This window comes from Pseudopipra pipra, chromosome 1, assembly GCF_036250125.1.
Source record: "Pseudopipra pipra isolate bDixPip1 chromosome 1, bDixPip1.hap1, whole genome shotgun sequence".
NCBI classification, from domain to species: Eukaryota; Metazoa; Chordata; class Aves; order Passeriformes; family Pipridae; genus Pseudopipra; species Pseudopipra pipra.
Window position 1 is genome coordinate 18724398 of NC_087549.1, and position 22349 is coordinate 18746746.

A 22349-nucleotide genomic window follows, 5' to 3' on the forward strand; every position below is an offset into this window, starting at 1 on the left:
ATTTTGATTCCCAGAGATAGTGATTCCCTCTTCCTTAGTGCTGACACCAAACACGATAATGTTCCCAGACCCCCCTGAAGGTACGTTCTAAAGAGACAGACATTAATAGATAATGACTGGGAACAGAACACATAAATACCTCTTAAAAAATTAACAAACCTGGATTTCCTTGGACACATGAGCAGTAAGAAGAAATCACCTAGTATCTTTTTAGAAAATGCATCTAACAATTTCTCATTCATAACCTGCTTCTGCCTTCACACTCCCTGACAAGAGTCACTATTTATTTGTGATAATGAAAAGTCTCCACACTGTTCAAACTTGTTAGGGACTGACAGTATTTCATATTTAGCAGTTTCAGTCACTCTGATCAGGATCTCTAATCCAAGTTCTGCATTTCCAGAAGAACACGACCCTTGCCAACAAACTGAGAATTCAGCAGTCACAAAGGGGGGACTAAAGGAGATGTTAATTTCCCAGTATTTCCAGCACAAGTCTGTGTCACCCTGTTTACATCATGCATCATTCATCTGCTGTGATGAAATGCAACCCCTGTGTTTTAAAAAAAGACCTTTGCAACACTGAGGATACTATATCTTTGTGAGAAGTGTTTCACATATTTTCCATGGGCATTAACTGCTCCTGCTTCTATTTAAATCTGTGTGGCCCTCTTCGGAGGGTATTATTCATTTCAAGAAATCCATTGAGAAGGTGCTGAGCATAAGAAGGGGAAAAGCCAGCATGGCAGCAGACAGCAGCATGGCTCCCGAAGAAAAGCCGAGCGCTGCTCCTGTGAAAAGGGCTGTCCACAAGATCCGAATGGCCAGCCAAGTCTTCAGCTTGGCGCGAGGTTGGCAGCAGTGGGCATCTGACCACCATGTAAAGCAAGAGCAAGAGCCCTCTGGATGGGCCCCTACTGCAGAAGGCTCATCAGCTCAGCCTGTACAAGAAAGTTCCTTCAAAAAATGGCAAATTCCATCTGTCAAGAGGGACCAAGAAAAAGGTGATGAAAAATCCTCAGTGACAATAAGAGATGCTGAAAAAAATTCAAGGGAATCAGATGAAGCCCTCAAAATGTTCAACATTAAAAGCAAAGAGGTGACCAAAACCGTTGTCAGCAAAGCCTACGAACGAGGAGGTGGTGTCAGCCTCCTCAGTGAAAGATATGAGAATAACAACAGCAGCTCAGAGATGACCAAGCTCAAAGAAGAATCAAGTGCTATTGACAAAATTCTTAGTGGCAAATTATCTCCAACCATAAGGAGAAAGTGTTCAACTGTGGTATCAGATCTGACCAAGGGCTGGGAACATATGGAACAAGAGGACAAAGAGGGATCTAAGAAAGAACTGCTACTTAAGTGTCGTGATGACAGCCTGGATGCCCAGGACAGTGGCTATGGGGAGGCAGAAGAAAAACTTGAGCAGGAAGACAGTGACCGAGAGGTGACGGCTGTGAGGATTAAACGTCCTGTACCATCTCTGTAAGTAAAGCATCTTTATTACATTATCACAAATGGCAGAGAGGTACAGGTTTCCATGAGGAAGATAGGGGGGAGAATAGTAGGAAGTGATTAAAGATAAACTATAACTCTTCAATTAAAAAAAAAAAATAAAAATTCAGGAAACATTTCACATATCTCTCTGTGCTTAATTAGTTAGTCAAAAACCTCTGACTATAGCCTAGGGTTTTATGTGCTACATACATAATAGACACAGTCAGGAAATTATATTTGGGAAATGTTAATTATATTTAATTTTCACACTGGATCTACTGGTTCATCAAAATAACTACTTCCTTCTTACTTCTTTAGTTCAAATTTCAGAATATCAACTATTCATTTATTTCAGCAAATGCTGTCTAAAGCAATTTATTTGACAAATAGTATTTCCAAATACTTATTGATTATTTTGCTTAGTATAGGTTGCAAATATTCTCAGGAGCAATTTGCAGAGAACGTCCAAAATTCACATTGCATGAATTACTTCCAAGTACAGCTTATCAAAAGCTGGGTTCAATGCTTCATTTTGGAAGCTTTCCAACAGATTTGGAGTTCATCAGTTCAAAGAAGGGAAACTTTCATGGGATCTGGGACCCCAAACATACATTATAAAGCATCCAGCCTGCTTCAACATCTGCAGGATTGATTTGAATCATGCTGTATGCTATACATCATTTGACGAAAAAACCACTTGAATCATCAATACATTCTTTAACATCAAGGTCTCTCATTGGGCACACTGCACTGTGGGGTGAGGGGATAGGAAAGTACATTCATTGAATATGTTGTGCAAGTAGAACCTTCCTTATACCTGTAAACTGTGTGAAGAAAAAGGAAGAAGAATCTGTTACGTACCTACAGAGTTATTATAGGTTCTACTTAAATATTTTAATCAAGTAGTAAATTCATAGCATTAGACAGTTTTGACTAAGACTTCTTTCAGTAAGTCTTATGTTTGAAGTTTACTACACAACAGCAGGTACACATTAAATTTGGCGCCCAGGTGCTAAACAAGTAGTGTTCAGCCATAACCACGCAATTCTTGAGAAGTCTCCTATTAAAGCAGAGGAACAGCAGTGTTTGGTAGAAATTCTCCAGTTTCCATTTTCAGAGATCTCCAGGAGAACTACCTTCCCAGAAGACAGTTACAAACAGTCGTGCTGTGGCCACATTTGCCAAAAGGCAGATGCCAAACTAATTCATCTCTCTTTTGTTAGTAAAACAATAAAAGACCCATATGTCCAATGCTGCAAGATGGGAAACTGTATGCAGCTGTTATAGACACAGCACACTGTGTGCTCCACTGCCCTGTTTTACAGACTTGGTAATGCCATGGAACAAAGGCAGCAGAAAGGAACGTGTGGTTGAACCTGAACTGTTTGGACGTGGAACTCACATCTGGCTGTAAAATTGCAACGAAGGGGAGCTCAGCCTCTGAGGCCAGTGGTGAGCTGTGGCTGAGGTGCAGCCCACATGTTGCCCGCTGGCTTTCTGGGCAGGGACGACATCTGGAGGGGAAACTGAAACTGAGGCAGGGCTCAGCAGAGCTCAGCTGCCCAAGCCTGCGGGAGGGAAAAGGCTGGTGCCAGGACATGGGTTCCTACTGGAGCCATCCCATAGTGGAGCTTCTACACTATGTCCATCTCCCGCATAAATGCAAGCTGAGCAGGAAGCAATTTGAGACAAGAAGTCAGGGCTTTAACCCCCCCCCCCCCCACCCCACCCATTAGCCTGTGGTCAAAGGGTGAGTAATGCAGCAGGAATCAGAGGACCAAGGCCAGGATGTTCATATCGTATCCCAATCGCCTTTTCAGAAATGAAAAACTGGGATCAGCACTGATGATGAAAAACTGATGAAAGTGCCAAAACAGACTTCTTGATCCCTCTGCAGACAGGCAGGCAGGCAGGCAGGCTGTATCATTCCCAATGCTTGGATTTTACACCTCACTACTGATGAGCATTTAACATGACCAGCATTAAACTGTGACCATCATAGTAATGGATTTCAACCATACAGTTCTTTTTAGCACAGCTATCTGAACACATGCACCCACACAGCTATTTTAACTATTCAGATGGGATTAGAATGATGCTTTGCTGTATAGCTGAACGGTCAACTCCAATAAGAAGCAAATGGTTAATAGCCAAAGTGAAAAAATATCTACTGTAATGTAGTGTTTGAAAGTTTGTGGTCCCCACTTTTAGTGAAGACTGTGTGCACCATCCTTTCACAGAAGTTAGGACCTCAAACCAAAGATTTCACATATACAGTAGAAAAGAGATATATTTAAAACACTTATCCATAAATAACCTCAGTTAAAACAATTTTATCTGTTTAGAACGTTATAGTACAAACAAACCAACTATCTAGTTTCTGTTAAACTTTTCTTGTACTTTTCTCTATGTCTAATTTTAGTGCTGCTATGTAGGAAAAACATTGATTAGCTATATTTACTGAGGTGCAAATGATTGAAATAACACCATCTATGTTACTTACATCTCTCTCTTTCACTAAAATCTGACACAAAAATAATTTTCTGTTCTTACAGTGCTATTATCAGGACTGGATTTTTTAATTATTCTTTTTTAAAATTTATTTTATAGACTCAAAATATATTGTTTTAGCCTGCTACTTTTATGAACCATTCAATGTTGCTTAATCTTCTTCAAAAAGGCCATAAGTACATGGTTGTTAAAATATATCTCCCATTTTCCTCTCTATGTTTCAGGAAAAAAAGCATCAGTGCCAGTATTTTGTTTTCCTTGCATCAGCACCTTCATTATTTCCAGCTGCACTATTTACTGGAATAAGGTTGCTTCCTTAGTAGAAGGCCTGTTAACTCCTACTGACATAGGAAACACTATTTTGTTCCTGCTTAGGAGCCAAAGGGCTGCAAAAAAAGGGATATGAAACTCAAAATATTAGAAAGGCAGAGAGAAAAAGGTCTTACAGAAAGAGTCAGAGGGAATACGGAACATGGATATTATCCTCCTAGAAGGTCAGAATGCATTTAGGATGATTATCCTGGTTAACAGGTTAACTTAGTTAATTGTTACGGGTAAAGCACTTACAGTGGTTTAACATTCACAGCCTTCACTTTGGATCCACAATCCTTTGCGTAGGTGGGGTAGAAGCATGAAAAAATGCTTCTACCTGTACACAATTCACTGTGTTAACTTGTCATTAAGCTAAACAATGGCAAAGATGGCTATTCAGCCATCAGAAATGGTTAAATCAGAAAATGCATTAAAAAAAGTTAGTTACAGTGAGTTTTTTTGAAAGCCACGTGGGGGCACAATAATAGCAAAAGGACAGATAAGATGAGGGTTTTCTCAACTACTGAGAAGATGATTTGGATGAGGAAGGTCATAATAGTATTCTGCTAGAAAAGAAAATGAAAGGTTTCAGTAGGAAAAGGAGGGAACACATTCTAGACTGTTAAATTAAAGCAGGCAACAAAGACTTTACAGCCTCCTGCTATCTCACTGTCTTCTTTCTGCTCAACCTGGGGAATTGAAATTCTAGGACTTTCTCAGAGCTCATGGCCCTCAGAGAGAAGAGGGAGCAGCTGGCTGTGGCTGAGGGATAAGCCCTCCGCGATGACAACTGCTCATCAGCTCCACTGAGACTGTTGGCATTACTTCTTCAAGGCAAATTTGATTCATTTAGGGTTTTTTTCCCCTGGCAACTCGATAGCTAATAAAGTGATCCAGCTCCATTAGTTCCTCTGTCCCTGGCACTAAGCGTCTGCACTTCTTCCTCTACCATTATAATGTTGCCCAGTACTGGCATCTTTCTGGTGCACAGATCTGAACTGGGGACATCTCTATGAATCCTATTCTGTCTTTCAACCAGCTTAGTAGAAAACAAAGTAATGCCAAAACAGCAGGGAAACAGAATTTTCTGCAGCTCTGCAGTCCTCTCTAATATTTTTTAAGTGTATTTTGATTCTCTGGTGTTACTGTTAATATTCAGCTGACATTACTGAGGAGGTTTCAAAGCAGCCTTTTGGGGAGTAAAAATATTAGAAAACAAATTACTTTGGCACAGCCACAGCACAGTCCCTAGCTGAGCTCTGTACAGACGCAATGACAGGATGTGGAGAGCACAAAGACCAGCTCAGACTATCTGTAACTCCCCCACAATATGTGAGATTGGTCACTAGAGGAAAGAGTATCAGACAACTTCTTGTCTGCCTGGAGTCATCCAGCACTATGATGTTGCTATACACACACACAAAAAAGTAAGACCTCTGAAGGCCTTTCCTCATCCTTTGACATTGACACAGATTTCAGTAGCCTTAAGTTTCTTTCAGGCTTTTATCCTGCCCATTGGAATGCGAATTTTGGACTTCAGTATTTGTTCAGAACCATACTTCAAATATAGAATCATAGGCCAAGCTACCACACTCCATTAGCTTGTTGTTGTTCCTACAGTTATTGACATCTATTACAGAGGAGAGATTTTTCTAGACCCTACTTTCTGTTTTTCGGGCAAGAATAGTGGAGGACCTAGACCATACACTTAGAGTTATTGCCATCTCTAACCTCGGGGTGGGGGGCAGATTTCAGGCTTAGGTAGGCACACAGAAAAGGGGAGCTGTGTGACTAACCAAAAGTACAGAAAGTGTGGGTAATTAGCAAATACTGTTTTGTCCCATACAGAATTAAGGCATTTGGGATAAAGTTTGTCAAAATGGGCTCAAATCTGGGCTGGAGGGTAGTTTTATAGACGGGATAAAGCTATGGTCTGCGAATTTGCATTTGAGTGCAAACTGAGCACAGACTAACAGCCTCCAAAGAATTAAGTTAGAAGTGGTGAACTCGTGCCACCTGGTGGCTCCCATCTTGTCTGCAAAACCACAGTAACCAGTTAACAGCAGAGATCAATAGCAGAACTGAGCCATTAAACTATGAGATCCAAAGCTCAAATGCCCTTTTGTGTTTCTTTCAGCACAAGCAAACTGAGCGAAGAGGCCCGAGCCAACTCCCGCAGGAAAGACAGCGCCGTTCACAGCCTGAAGGACAAGTGGCAGGAATGGGCCGACCAGCACATCATAACGCAGAAGCTGAACCCCTTCAGCGAGGGATTTGATCACGAGCTGGCCATGTCCACGCGCCTGCACAAAGGAGATGAAGGATATGGCCGTCCAAAGGAAGGAACCAAAACCGCTGAAAGAGCCAAGAGAGCCGAGGCCCATATCCATCGGGAGATCAGGGACATGTGCTTCATCATCGAATCAATGGCTAGGCCACGGCCTGATGGCAAGATCCAAGTTACTTTTGGGGAACTCTTTGAGAGATATGTTCGTATTTCAGATAAGGTTGTTGGAATTCTGATGAGAGCCAGGAAACATGGGCTGGTGGACTTTGAGGGAGAAATGTTATGGCAAGGAAGGGATGATAATGTCATAATTACTTTATTAAAATAAGCAAACCAGAACAATTTTTGGAAAACTTTTCTCCCCTTCTCCCTTGCTATTAGCATTTGCACATGCCAGATCAGTAGCTGAATGACAATATAAACTCAGGACAAGTTTTTGATCTGTGAAAGTGATCTTGTACATGCATTTCCTAATTAATTAATTTAAATACCTATAAAATTATTTTATTTGAATACAGAATAAGGGTATCACATTTGTTTTACAAGCAGGATATGCAACTACTACTGCAGTATTATCTTGACAACTACTGACACAGATTTCTCTTACATATCACATACAAAATCCTTCTTTTTATAAACGGGGTTTTATATACTTATTGTATTTATATAACTAATTTATTAGGTTGTTTCATATTTGGAGTTATGAATGTTGGAATGTAATGAATAAAAATGTTTTCACTAGATAGACACTTAAAAAACGCCTTCTGTGCAACATTGTGCAATGTCATCTGATTATCTATGTTGCTACAGTTCTTATAAACAGGGGAAAATAGTATAACATAAAAATCAGTCAGGTACTTGTACTTTTGTGTATAGCAAAAAAGTGACTAACATCACTATCTTCCTCTGAAATGTACCTCTGTGAGAAAAGATAAACCATGTTCATAACTTTGAGGAAATGTTGTTTCATATTACACAGAAACACTGGCCTAAATTTACAGAATTTGCTGTTCCAATGTCACTGAAATAATGTATTTCAGTCCAGATGATGCTGAACAGGAGTAAATGCTATTGAAGTCATACTTCTAGGTCTTAAAATTGTTTGTATTATTCAGAAATCTGAGACCTCTGTAAGGTCTTTAATAATTACTGGATTATAGAGATCACTGTTTACTACTGTAAAAATAGCTGGTAAAAATGTGTGTGCTTCACATGAAAAGCATGTTTCAGAGCAAGATGCCTGGGCCAGTAATTTGCATAATGACAAAGAAGTGGTTTTTTCCCCATAAAATTCTTTCACACTGAAAGAGCAAATATTGTCTTAGAAGTTGTATGAACATCTTTTCTCTCTGATAACCCAAATATTGCTGTCATATTAGGAGTACAGCACTCCAGTTTGATACTACAATGTACAAATAAATCAAATATTTAATAAGTTAGTAGTCAGTTCTTGTATCACTACGTCTATTGTAAGTCTGTGTAAATCATTAATATTTTAGGCACAGTTATATGTTGTGACTCTAAGGAAGAAAGAATTAATTGTAAGATGGACTCAATGGAACATACTTAGCAATGTTTTCTTGAGATCTCTTAAACTACTCAAGCTGACCTACAAAACTGACCTCAAAGTGTAATACTTACATATAATAATTTTTACCTGCATACTTTTAACTTATTTTTACATCTTTATATAATGACCTTCACAGTTGTCTAAATTGTCTTGATGAAATTTTATTGTCAAAAGAATACATGAACTATAAATAAAACCCTTAATAATTTCTTGGTTATTGTCCCACACACTTGAAAATAACTGTGTGTATATTCTGTGAAGTAAAATATCAATAACTTTTTTTCAAAATATAAGTGCATTATCTTTTCACAGGCTGTTAAAATGTTTCCCTGTGAAGGTTTCTCTGTCCAAAGATCTAGAAAAAGATTTCAGGGTACATGGAAAGTCCTTATTAAAAAAAACCTGTACAAAGAAGACACACTAAAGACACATTAAGTGTTAAGTGAATTACATATTTCTGCTCATGAGAACTCTCATCCACCACAGGAAAACACAGCAGATGTACAGCTCACCACTGGTGTTTCAGTGTTATGTTCACGTGTGACTTAAACCCCAAGAGCACCTCATCACTGTATGAGGAATCAAGCACATCTGCTTTCATTCACCCACCCAACACAGTCAGCAAGATATATTTTTGTACTGAAACACTGTAGCATACCAGTAAGTGGTGCATTTCAATATTATGCACAGCATATAATAAGAGCTTGCGCGTTGATACAAAGTCTATGCCACCTACCACTCACCTGCAGGGAAACATCTGGAGTACAACTAGTCCTGCTGAAGTAGGAATCAAAAAAACCTTCCTTGCTTAGGTCTTGAGCCAATGAAGTAGCCTGTAGAAACTTAATTTACTCTGATGTTTTTTCCATTTCTTCCTACCTGTTCGATAAAAATATGGAAGTATGGAGTGCCTCTTCTGCTTTATCTATTCCCCGAGCATTGCCTCTAACGAAGAAATCATTACATGAAAGGAAGGCAGAAATTGTTGCCAACAGAGAGCCATCTCTGCCTCATTGCATGCCTACTGCAGAATCCCAGAAGGGGCTAATGTGTATGTGCCAAACACTTATAGCCAGACAGCTGTGAAGTCAACCAAGGATTGTCAGTAATAAAACTCCAATAGGAAAGAACAAGATGTGGCTTAAGAAGGGGGCCACGTGGAGGTAGGGTAGTACTTTTCTAGGACAAACATCTTAGTTCTAGTTCCTGGAGATAAGCACAGTAGTGCAATGCAACGGCAGGAATGAGGCTGAGAAGTGAGCATAGACTGTAGGGGGGGATCAAGACAACCAAAGACCCTCCAACCTGCTTCTGGAAATAAAGAAAATTCCTCATATCTGAAAGAACGGACTGCACATGATAACTAATTTGCATAGAAAGGTAGTCACTATCTTCAGGGGAGGGAAAACCTACATATAAAAGAGTAACCCCACCAAGACTGGCTGTGTGCCTCAGGACATCCTATGAGCTGGACCAACACTGGAATGCTGGTGGTCTCTTACTCTTTCTTTTCTTTCCTTGTCTCTTCATCTTACCCTTTATCTAAAACCGATTGCCATGTGCTTATATAGTAGGTCAGGTACTAACACACCAATTTCCATGCCACCTGTGTAATTTACTAATAAAACTTTCTGAGTTTTTGCAGACCCCTGACTGTTGTTCCTCTTGACCATGAGCATCTACGAATCTTGTGTGCTTCCTTCCCCTTAAGGATTGGATGTCAACCTACTGACAAAAAAGGCTGGGTTGACTGGATCACCAGCAGATTTAGTGCTGGCATTTTCTTGCTCCTGCCCCTTAAAATGCAGGGAGGCAGACACCCAACATGGACTGAATAAACTGCTGGCATTCTCAAACAAAACCATCTTCCTCCAGGTTCATTAGGGCAAGTTAAGTATCTACTTTAGAGGCAACAATTGCTCCTGATCCAGTCCTAACATCTGAAATTTAGCTACATCTGCACCTACTGAAATTCATAAAAGTCATTCACTTAAGCATTTGCAAGCAATTGATTATTGGCATATGTACTCCTGTACAACCACCAGAAGTCACTGGGGCCAAGACTCTGCTTTAACAGTTCCATATAATGCCTCCAGTAGTACTGGGGGCAAGACAGGCAAGGACAGACTAAGCTGCACAGCAAACTTCTCAGTCAAACTGTATGTAATTCAGTGACAGAAGAGATAAGGAACCTTCCTGTTTTCTCCTTTATGGAACATAGCAGAGAGAACTGAAAGCCTGTAACTTTTATTCAAACAAATTCAGCAACAGAACAGACCAGTGGCACTCCTTGAATTTCAGCATTTCATATCCACAGAAAGTAGGAGAAAATAAATCTGAATCCATTAAAAACAACTGAACAAAAGCACTCCATGAACTACCCACTCTAACTCTCCTAGTATACTGTGTTACATTTCTGTGAAACTAGCACCTCTGCCAAATTTAAATGTTCTAAGCAGAAAGATGGTAAAGGTCAAATCCTTCTTGATTAAAGCAGTCTCTGTAAATTTTTATTCAAGACCTGCTTTCCTAGTTCTGACTTGCTTCAAATATAAAAGCCTTAAACTCTGAGACGAGTGTGCAACACTTACTCTCACAGTTGCTTAGAGTTGCACGTTATTTTCTTAAATACTGTATTCACCCTCCAAATGTTGTATTTGAAACATATCTCCCCCACTTTCCTCTCTGAGGAGAGTGTTGCTTTTGTGAGGGTTGTGTAGTTTACTTGGTATTGAAAAACTAATCTCTTCTTTTGCAGGAACTGAAGTACATTTTTCATATTCTGAATGTAGTTTTCATGTTTAAGTGACAGCACAGAATTTGTATCAGAAGAAATAAATTTGACTTTTACACTTTATTTTTTCAAGTCTTACCACATTTGCTGCAGTGGCTTGAAGCGAGCAGATGTGTATACCACCCAGTAGTAGAAATCAGCTTCCTATTCCACAGCAACAATTCCTTCTTTAAAAATGTTTCTGTACAGCCTGAGTTCAGTATTATAACTCATTTTTAAAACAGGGAAAGGCTACTGAAATAAAATTAGCTGTAGTGGAGAGTGTAACATTTGTGGTGATATGCTCAATCATCACTAATCACAGAACAAATACTGGCAAGCCCTGTTCCCACAGCCATTTCGACTGCTGTGTATACATTGCACCACACCAACATCTCAGCTAAAGCCACTTCCTGACACCGCAGGGCACACTAAAAGTAGCTTAGTATTCAACTGCATGTGTACTACGAGCAGTGTAACTGCTACAACAGAAGACCAACAAGGATGACAAAGCTTGTCAGACAAGCAGAACAGCAGAAAGCAGAGCTGCCATTGGCAACTCTGCAGTGAGACAGCCAGCAGGACCACTTTGGTTTGCAGGTACTATACCAAGGGCACACCATGCACTCAGCTGGACTCTCCCTCACTCTATTCTAGTACTCTATTTCATTGCAGTAGCATGTACTCCAAAGTGAAGAAAGAGTAGAGGTTTGTTCCCTTAACTGAGCTCCCTACTGCTGTGTTAACAGTAAAATACCCTGATGACATCTGTTCATTTACAAAGGAAGAACATAAAAGTAGGATACAAGTGCTGAATGAGGAATACAAGATTAATATTTGTTTTATTTGAAGTTGAAGTAGTCAATGTTTTTACTCGTCTTCAAAGAGTGGATTTCACGCAGACATGCTAATTCCTGTACCAAAAAAAATAAAACTCAAATGCAATATATACAGGTAAGCAGGAGGAGGCAAGCACAAGCCATATGTGACCTTTTGCAGATTACACAAAAGCTGTAAATAACATATATAGGATTTAGAGCCAAAAGATGATACGGTAAGAATCCCAGGTATCCAAGCAAAACATCAAATTACTCTATGAATCCATCCAAGAGCTGTATGCTGAGACAGTCTTCTGGCATTGAACTCCCGAAAATGAATCTCATAAGCCTTCAATGTATGTCAAACCCCAACTCTTTACAACCACAGAAGCAAACCTTGCCAGAAAACTCATATTGAATTGAAGGCAGGAGGTACATCAAGACACTGCCTTTGATCTCACCTAGACTATCCTTTATATGCATTGGACAAAAGTTAACTACATTTCTGGTTAATAAAATCCATGGTCTTTCATTAGCAGACATGCATTACTCCCTAGAGATCCTTTACACAGGTAGTCACATCACTAAGTGTTATCATGGTCACTAAGTCGAATGCCCTTCTATTCCTTAACTAATTTAGTATTTTATAAGCATGATTGCTACTGTACTGCTAACTATACACTACTCTTGATTTCCACTTTTTTTCTTCCCTTGTGCCTTTCCAAGAGTGGTCGAAGACTTGGAGACATTCAGCTACTGAAGATTTTTCTGTGCTTTCATTTAATTCTTCAAAGTATAATTCTTTATAAAATTCTTCACATCAGTCTAAGAAAATCTGAAATAGGTTTATTTGCAATATGAGCTTAGGATAGACTAAGCACTTGAATTAATGGGTTTTGTCAGCAAGGATGATCTGAGGCATTTTTTTCCCCTCTCTCTTAAAAGTGGCTGAAGACAGTATATAGCACTCTCATTGCTTCCCACTGGGCTTTAAAAGAAAATCATAAAGGATAAGCAAAGGCATCCTACTTATTCAGTTATTAAATGAACAGCAAGAAAAAAATGCATTTGTGCTTCTAGGTAAACTCCAACTTCTAAATAAACTCCAACTCAAGTTTATTCTTACGTATATTTAGATTTATTTGCTATACATCACTGTGAGCTTATAGTAGTTAAAATCCATTACAGGATTTATTTTTTTGTTGTTGTAATAATCAGTCGTAACTCCACAAAGACAATAATACTGCTGTGGAAGACCAAAGGGGAGAAAAGCCATTTCAATTTATTTACAGTTCCTTATTTTGTAAACATTTACTCTACACATTGTACTAAGTTCTAATAAGGATAAAGAGCTATACATAGAGACAGGAAACAAAGCCCTGTTTTTCTATTCATATTGAGCATTAGCATATTATAGATGAAACATCTGCCCTTTCTCATTACCATAGCAGTAAGCTGTCTTCGAATAAGTTGGGTTTTTTTAACTTTCCAGAGATGTAAATATTTTGAAATAATATACAACTACATCTACTTAAGCCAACCCATTTGGCTTTTATTCCATTTCTAGAATAATTTAAAGTGCTATAAGCAACCCGTCAATCAACACTTTTCTATAATAACAAAACTACTTTAAACATTAATTTACAAGATAATATACAATGTTTATCTGAAATAGCTGAAATTTCAGCACAAAGTCAGTCACTGTCACACTTAACAGCAATTTTTTTGTTCTTTTTTTTGTTTTGTTTTTTTGCAGAACATAGAATAAAAGCTTTGAAACAAACAGTTTTGTTGAGCTGTTATTGCCACATTGGCTTATCAGTTTTCCTACAAAAGTGGACAAGAGCTACTGGAACTGTATTCTAGCCTGTCATTTTTCTTTTGAGGTCACATGACAGTAAGTTTGCATATTCCACGAGTCTACTGAATTACAATATTGTCTACCTATAATACATTATGTCATTTTAATCAGAGCTGGTGCTAATTGTAAATTTACAACATAGACCCACTCAAAAACATCACAATATTTTTTTCTTTGGACAGGAATAAGCTATATTCTTGGAGCTGATGTGCTACACGGCTACAACAGTATAACAGTATATATTGACACTTTATGTTGAAGAAAGATGCATCTGCTTCTGTACTTTTAATGCCCTACTATAGCTACAAATTATTCACTGAGTTTTTCTTGCTTTAGCCTTTTAATTTTGTGGAATTATCATATTCTTACATTCTCTTGCCATTTTATGAGTCCTTGCCATGTAGCTCAGTACTGTCAGTATTTGTCCCAAACCTGCAGATCATTAACAGCATGTGCAAAACACTCTTTAAATACAATCAGCATGCAGCTAGAACACCTATTAACTGACTTGTTTCTAAACATGAACAATAAACAAGACGAGTGGCACTGTTGACTTTGGATATCTTCTAACTTCACCACGTGTGTACTGGGACATGTTAAGAAGGAATGCTCAGCTTCTCATCCATTTGTGGCACCATGAATAACCCATTGTTGGCCTGAACCAATCCCTGCAGTGCTGCTGCCAAATACCCACACGCAGCTTTCTTAGAGGTTCAGAGAGGGCAACTTCATTCATAGACATAATTTGAATACAAAAATAATAAACTATATTCAATGAAGCAGCCCCCTAGCAGGATTGCAGAGAGGTGTGTGTGGGAAACCTGGGAGGCAACTGTAATATGGATAAGAATTTTACAGACTGCAAGGCTCAAAGTTACTAATGTTAATTTTTAGTCTGGATGGTCAATATTTTGTAAAATTGTCTACAGCTTAGAAAAAGTATGACAGTATATTACAGATGTGAGAGCATGAAAAAAGTCTGGTATTTAAAAATAATAACTAATGGCCACACTAAAAACTTTGAAAAAAAATCAGAAGTAAAATGCATTATATTGCTCCTAGGGATTTTTAAGCTGCACTGATTCATGTCAGGTTTGGGACAAGAACCTGTAGAAATAGTTAAATACTCATTCAAAAGCCCATATTTCTATGTCTTGAATAATGAAGTCTTCTCGCTTAGAAAGTGTGTGATTCCCAAATGTTTTACATGAATGACTTCTTCCATGGTAGAGATCACCATCGAGCCAAAGAGCAAACTCTCCTCTGCAAGACAGACAGTGTAGTTAATCAAAGACTGAGGAAGTAAGCATTAAACCTATCAATGTAATTTTCATTCAAAATTCAGGAATAAGAAGGAATTAAAGAACTAGTTTTTAACACAAGTACCTCATTGCTGTTGACAAATTTGGGGTTTTTTTCCACTATTTCACTGTTTACTATTAATTTGGGAATATCCTTTTTCAGATATTCTGAAATAAGAAAGCTACCTAAAATTCCTCAGTTTTCAGCCTCCTCCACTTTTATTAAGAAGATATAATAGTACTCTTATTATATGAGAGAATGTTGATTAAAAAAAGGGGAAACATCCCAGAAGCTTAGGCACCTGGGGGGGCAGGGAGGGGAAAACGGGGTGAGACAATGTATAATTTTTGATGACACTGGCATGTATTGGGGACAGCTCAGTTTCAATTCTGCCCTCTTCTAGTGATGCGTAATTTTCACATTTACATACTTTCAGAATCACAATATCTTGTGTCCATTCTGAATAGAGTAATAAACACATGCAAGTTGAGCATGGAAGGCATCATAATCTTGCAGGGCTGAAACTTTACACCACACTATGCTTAAGACAAACCTTCCTGTTTAAGTTTCCTCAACATCAGAAGCCGAACACCTGACAAACTAAAGCTTTCTTGGCTGGTAACTATTGAGTCCTGAGCTATCAAACTGAAATAAACTCCAATTTTTCCTCCTCAAAGGTGTTCAAACAAACACGTTTAACAGACTAATTATAACTTACCCTCCTCCACCAAAAGCAAGGGAGTCCATGTCTCCTTTAATAAAGAACATGTTGTCTCCTGTCCATTTGAAAACCTAAGAAAAAACCCAAAAAACAAAACAGACTAGTAAGTAAAAATATCTGAACTTTTTGTTTGGGTGGAAGGGAAACCAAGTATCAGTAAAGACAGACTATGGGTGGCTAGAGGCCAGTTTAATGAAGTTATCAAGCTTACACAGAAAATTCAGGGAACAGATATTTGCAGATAAAAATTCCCTTAGATTTTACAGTAATTAAAATAGGACCATTTCAAACAGGCCATCTTTGAGCATTGAAACTTCTACAGAATGAAAAATACCAAGAAAATATGCTTAGGCTAGATGATATGCCCTTTAAAAGGATGCAGTTTGTTAATTTTCAGATAGATACCTGGATGAATTTAGAATAGCACAGAAATCTTCAGTACAATGAAAGAGTCAGGTTAAGCATGTTTTCACTATGCAAACACTACCAATTTACTTTGTCCATAAGGGACAAACTAGTATGACGACTTTTTTTGGCCAACTCAATAGTATTTTTCAGATTTACTGTTAGATTTGTTCTGTAAGTATTTTAGGATAATGCACATGGCAGGAGGGAAGGAGAGTAAGAGCACCCAAAGTTATTACTACTTACCTCAAAATCTGGAGAAAAAGTGAACATAAATGTCTCCCCAGTGCCATAAAAGCCATCACTCACTTTAAATGGTTCAGATGCTAGTGCACCAAAAACCTGTAGCAAAAACACATAAGAGCAAGAGAAACTTCAGAGAAACTACACACCATCTGAGGATCTCTAATAATAGCAAGATAAGCAAATTAGATTGTAAATGTTGAAATTCACTTGAGGATGAGCCTTACACTGTTATCATGGTTCTGAGTGTATTGAGATATGGTACAGTGCTTTGTGGTACAATAAAAAGGTAAGAGGACTTTCTCAATAAAAAGTGAACAGAGCAAGAAAAAACCCCACACTAATGGATAAAAACTAAACTCAGAAAACTCTCAGGTAGAATCTATACGTATTTAAAATTTCTTAGACAACTCCTATTCCACTTGACCTAAGCCATTTTCAGCAAGTTCCCAGCTGTAACTGTTATTTTTCATGTAATTTATTCATTCCAATCCAAGTAACAGGTAAGCACCGGTTACCCTGTCTTACAACAGAGACAGATTTTAACAGGAGGACAGGATGCCATCCAGAGGGACCTGGACGAACTTGAGAACTGGGCCCATGTGCACCTCATGAAGTTCAGCAAGTTCAAGTGAAAGGTCCTGTACCTGGGTCAGGGCAATTCCAAACTTAAGTACAGACTTGGAGATGGACTCACTTGAGAGCAGTCCTGCAGCAGACAACTTCCATCTTGCAGATGAAAGACTGGACATGAGCCAGCATGTGCTCACATTTTGTTGAATTCAAGAATTAATCTCTTGCAATAGCAGGTATTTGATGTACTGTACATTTTAGAAGTCACTGCTAAGACTTGATTGTTACAGACCAGACAAAAGGTAGGACTTACATACCGAACTTCCTTAAAGGCACAACACTTACAGAAGCTTCCTCACATTATTACTAATACTTTATTTCTTTATATTATCTTTAAGAACGAAGTATCACTACACTGACAAGTTCCTTGTCACAACACAAAATTTTTCCTTTACTTCAGTCAAGAGAATTACCTTTAAGTATACATTTGACCAATATTTATACTCTAAAAATATGATTCTCTGGAAGAATTTTTAAACTTACTCAACAAGGTGATGAAGTAAACTATCACAGTCAGCTAAAGGTGCTCACTTTTCAGAGACCTGTATCAGTTTCAGCTGTTAAACAGCAAATTCAGTCTAAAATCTTGAAGATCCATGAACTGAGGTACAAGTTTCTGTACTCTTGTTTTAATGTGAGGTTACAGGAAAATGAGCCCAAACTTTTTTTTTCAGAGACATCTATTTCATTCAACATCTAGAATCAAACACTGGCAATATATTTCTCTATTATCCCACAGTCTCAATGTCAAGAACAGGCTTGAAAGAGAAAGAAACTATTACATTCTTGCTTTCTGGAGAAATCAGACCAAAATAAGTGAATTGATTGTTCCAGAAGGTTTCCTTTTTCCTGTGTATTTTTTATATAAGGTAGGCTTGAGATGTTATCAAGACATCAAGTGTTATCAAGACCTACAGCTTTCTATACTTTTTTTTTACCCATTACTGGTTAGATGGTCTCATGGGAATTTGAATTTTAAGACAGTATTTCATTTTTAGCTGATCTTTACTACCTGTTCCACTACCTGTAACTGTTAAGGTTAAAAATTAAGGATGAAAGAGTCAGAAAGAACTTATAATTGCATCTGGGCAGTAGACTAGACTTCAGAAAACTGGGTGTTAGCTTTTCTCTCTCAAATATTTTCTCAGCCTATGAGTTGTTTTCCATCTTATTCTCTCTCCCCTATTCGGCTGGGCAGGGGAGCAATAAAGCAACTTGGTGGGCACCTGGCATCCAGCCAAGGTCAGCCCACCACATGACCTTAGACTGTACTTACTGTATGCAGATAATTGAACTTAAATAGAACATCTTTTAGTGTAGAAATCCATACTAAATTCAAATTAAGAAAGTTTGATCAATGAACATAAAATCGGCTACTAAGTAAAATTCCATGTTTAAATAACTACATGAATATTTTCCAGCAATAGGAAGTCACTGAACCCTTCAAATTATTTCTTAGTCCTCATCTGAGTCTCTGTATCCTAACTTCTTTTAACAGCTCAAGTCATTCTTTGAATAGCTCTGTAGCAGCTATGGTAGCTAAGCTACATTCAGGTAGTTAAGACATGTCTTACTTCAGCCCTCAGGGTTGACACTACATCTAGTAAGTAAGTATAAGTAAAAAAGATAAAATAAGTGTAATGTTTCATTAACAATTTATATTCCTTGAGAGGAAATAACCTTTCATTAAAATAACAGAGTTGTGCCAAACCTAAACGATCTCAGTTCAGCCTCTACACAGGTATGAGCTTTTCACACAACACTTATTCCGATGTTTGCCTCTGATCATCTCAGGACTGTTATTTGTATAATCAGTAAAACACAAAACTAGTACATTCTAATTATAGAGAAACTCTTGCATATTTTACTCAAGAGCCTCTGAAGCTTTATTTCTAATTATGGAATAAACTATGCTATAAAGAACCTCACAGGGTCTCTCATAGTTTCCTACTCAATGGAGGACCAATTATAAAGCTTTAATTAGGTTGATTCAGTCTTGCCCAGTTCAGTTTCGAGTACCTCCAGGAATCAGGATTCTACACCCTCTCTATGCTTCAAACTGAGTCTTGAAAGATCACACTGTTGCTCTAAGTAACAATAAAAGATAAAACTTTGGAGAAAAAGAGCAATTTGCTTCCCACCGGTTATTTTAGTTCTTGAGAAGTGATGTTTATAGGATTTCTCTATGAGATCAGATTGTTGTGGCTAGATACTAGGGCGGATAACTAAAATTCCCAAATTCTAGGCTCCATGTCTGACACTTCTGCAGTGTATACAATAAAATCTGAAGAACAACTTATTATCAAACTAGACAGTCCTTGGGGTGATTAACTGCATTAATTCCACTTCTAAACCACCACTTGTTTAGGGACTCATGTTCAGGAATTAAGTGCCAATTTCTTTTTAAATAGCTGTCAGGGTAGACACCAGATCTCAGTGTCTTCACTAACAGAAGCACATACCAATAGATAGACACAGTCCAAAACTATTGTAATGAGGTATCTATAGATTTTATGGACACCTTTATTAGAGGATCTCCAAGAACTGACTGGAGCAGGCAATTTAGGTGGCTTTAAGATTCTAAATTCCAACTAGGCAATGTTCAGCTTTTTAATAGTTAAAGCTTTAATTTGTGAAAATTCAGTGTTTTGGCTGGATTTTTTTTAAAAAATAGCTGTTTAATTAAAATTGTGAATAGATTTGAAAAAGAAATCAAGACTGGAGAAGATTCTGGAGTATAGGGTGAGGCTTAGCAGCCTTTAATGAAACATAGTACGAAAAGTTACAAGGTACACTTGCTCTTACTTAACCTATTATCAACATAAGAAAAATAAGGAATCTTCATAAACAAAGAACAGTGCCTCAGAGGAAGCAGTCTAGGAAATAAATTAATTCTAGTTTAAAAGAAAAGTACTTCAGCCAAAGATATGACAAAACCAGTATCTTTCATTAACATAGAAGCTACAGAGTGGGCAGAACAAAGAATGCTAAAGAAGACTGATGAGGTAAGTTCAGCAAATGTCAAGAAACTACCTTGTCATAATTTTGTCATTCTTCAAAAAGGCTGAATCTCATTTGGGATCTTCTCTGAACTAGATAGCTTAGAAAAACATTGGTGATCTTGGAGCACAGGATATGAATAAACACCTGTTCTCTTAAAACACATTCTGACAGGGAATAATAGTATTTATGTTAGCATACTGCTAGTGAAATATTTCTGGACAAATTCTGCTATAAAAAAGTACTCAGATTCTTTTTCAGTCATGGAAAGCAGTTTTATAGGACTATCTGCGAGGAAGATACAAGATATTAAAGATAAATTGACCTCTTTCAAAAAAATCTTAGACAGATTAATTATCCTAATTACCAAAGGGCACAGTATGCTTCCAATATCTTATTCTTCATGACTGTAGATCTTTACGTGAAGAGAAGAAAGACTATGCTAAATTTCGATAGGTTTTGAACAGAAAGAAAGATAGTGTAAATTTGTTTTCTGCCATCAAATGCAAACACACTTTGCAAAAACAGCATGAGATAGAACTACTGAAAACACCACTCTCACTGCACTGTCAAAGGAATGAGCACATAAAAGTTGCCTAAACCATTCTGCTTACTAAATAGACATGGATGTCCTACACTCTTGACAGGAACTGAGGTAAGATTTGGCATACACTGTGAAATATAAGTTCAGTGGCTACTGGACCCAAAAGTCCAAGGAATACTTTCATACACATTCCTAGGTATGAGACTGTAAGATAAGATTCATCAAGGTTTGTTTCATTAAAAAAAAAAAAGTTATGACATGTCTATAAACTCCCTGTTTTGACTGGGCAGCCATGACACTTTTTGAACATGTAAGCTGAGGTACTCGTATGTAGAAGATTATATGAATACTTTCAGCAACAGAACAATACTACATAGGGGTGGAAAGACACCCCTATCAGACAAGGGACATTTTCTTTTTAGGCCAGATAATCAGGTACTAGGAAGCAGGTATCTTACTAATTTATCTTAAGAAGCTAAATAAGGGAATTGGAGAAGCTACCATTTAAGAGGCTGATGAGTACGTTGAGATATGTCAAATTTATTCAATAGTTTTTATCTTCAAGATTAAGAAGTAAATGAAGAAAAAACTCCTTTTTAAAGAACTTCTGGGAAAGAGCAGAAAGAGAGCTTTCTGCTCTACTAGCAGAAATTTAGAAGGGATTTTTCTTGTTAAGAGACCCCTGAGGCATGAAACAAGGAAAAAATGAAGTTGTGACTTGAATAAGAAAACATACCCTTCATTTACAGTTTTCAGAGCCCCTGAATGACATGAGCCCATGCTTCCTGAAAATAAAAACAGTGGTTACCAAATTGGGACAAGTAAGTGCTACAGATTTTACAGTGATTCTGTCAACTTTTCATAACAACAGTAACTTGCTTCCATGAGAGAGCACAGAAGTTTCAGAGAAGGAATCAGTCTCATACTGCCTGCAGTGTTTACCTGTTACTATAATACTTAAGAGGGGATGTTTGCTACTCAAATGGTGAGATGTGAGCCACTTTCTGAAATTCATACCCCAGTCAAAGGAAAATAGAGCACAACTACAGAGACTCAAGAAACAAAAATTAATAATGCAACAAAGATACTATAGCCCTTGAAAGGGAGAGAGATGTTGGCTGCAGCCACAGAACATACCAAGAAGCACTGCCCACAGCTGGCAGCGACATTCCAACTCAACAGGATCTTCCAGCATAAGAAAGTTTTAGAGACTGTATTTCTTGTGCCTTAAGTGCATTAAAAAAAAATTAAATTGTTTAACTGGGTATTACAAGACTCATGCATTACAACAGTGAACTTGGTATCATTAAAGTATTTCCTAGACATGTAGTATGTCAGAGGCTTGCTTAACAGTGAAACATATTTCTAAGGAAAAAAACCTGCTTGATGCACACAATTTTATCTCCCACGATGGACTGAAGTGTCAGCTATTCCTTTGTACTTCTCAAACATTTTTCTTGATGGGTCCCCTACTTCCACACAAACATTTTCCTACCTGTCCATCACTGTCTTTGATAACCAACAGCACAGGTGTGTCTAATCCCATCATTGTTCGATACAAAGTCTTCAAGCTCATGCCATGCTTCGCAGTACTGTAGACAAGAGTCCATGGATAGCCAATAGTCCGTGGTGGAAGAGACTTTGTGAGCTATTAACAAGAAAATGAAAACCCTTTATTTAACATACCTTTTACATTTAAGAATGTAAATGAAAGCATATTCTGTTCTTCTGAACTGTTTATAAGTTGTCTTAAAAGCTAAGACTAAACCTGAAGTTTCACATGTGTATTTTCTACTTTTGGTCACTCACACAAGTTTCTTTTCCTACATTTACCAGTGACCTGCAGAAGAATCATTTATCAAGTGAAGTACATGTC

General features: G+C 37.8%; 2 protein-coding genes across 8 annotated transcripts in view; one reads left to right on the top strand and one right to left on the bottom strand.

The window, feature by feature from the left end:
* The first annotated feature begins 641 nt into the window (after positions 1 to 641).
* On the top strand, positions 642 to 8038 carry ABRA (actin binding Rho activating protein). The gene is made up of 2 exons (XM_064646839.1): positions 642 to 1481; positions 6454 to 8038. Exons 1-2 carry the CDS (start codon positions 742 to 744, stop codon positions 6929 to 6931), a joined length of 1218 nt encoding a protein of 405 aa, XP_064502909.1. The 5' UTR covers positions 642 to 741; the 3' UTR covers positions 6932 to 8038.
* Positions 8039 to 12879: 4841 nt separating this feature from the next.
* The window catches only part of OXR1 (oxidation resistance 1), a 263034-nt gene continuing 253564 nt past the window's right edge, over positions 12880 to 22349 (bottom strand). For all 7 annotated transcript variants that reach the window (XM_064646795.1, XM_064646771.1, XM_064646787.1 and 4 more), the window contains 4 exons: positions 21969 to 22121; positions 16300 to 16395; positions 15646 to 15719; positions 12880 to 14888 (listed from right to left, as the gene is read on the bottom strand). In XM_064646795.1, the coding sequence (XP_064502865.1) occupies positions 14753 to 14888; positions 15646 to 15719; positions 16300 to 16395; positions 21969 to 22121 (459 nt within the window). In that variant the 3' untranslated portion in view covers positions 12880 to 14752. The remainder of the gene's footprint in view (positions 14889 to 15645; positions 15720 to 16299; positions 16396 to 21968; positions 22122 to 22349) is intronic.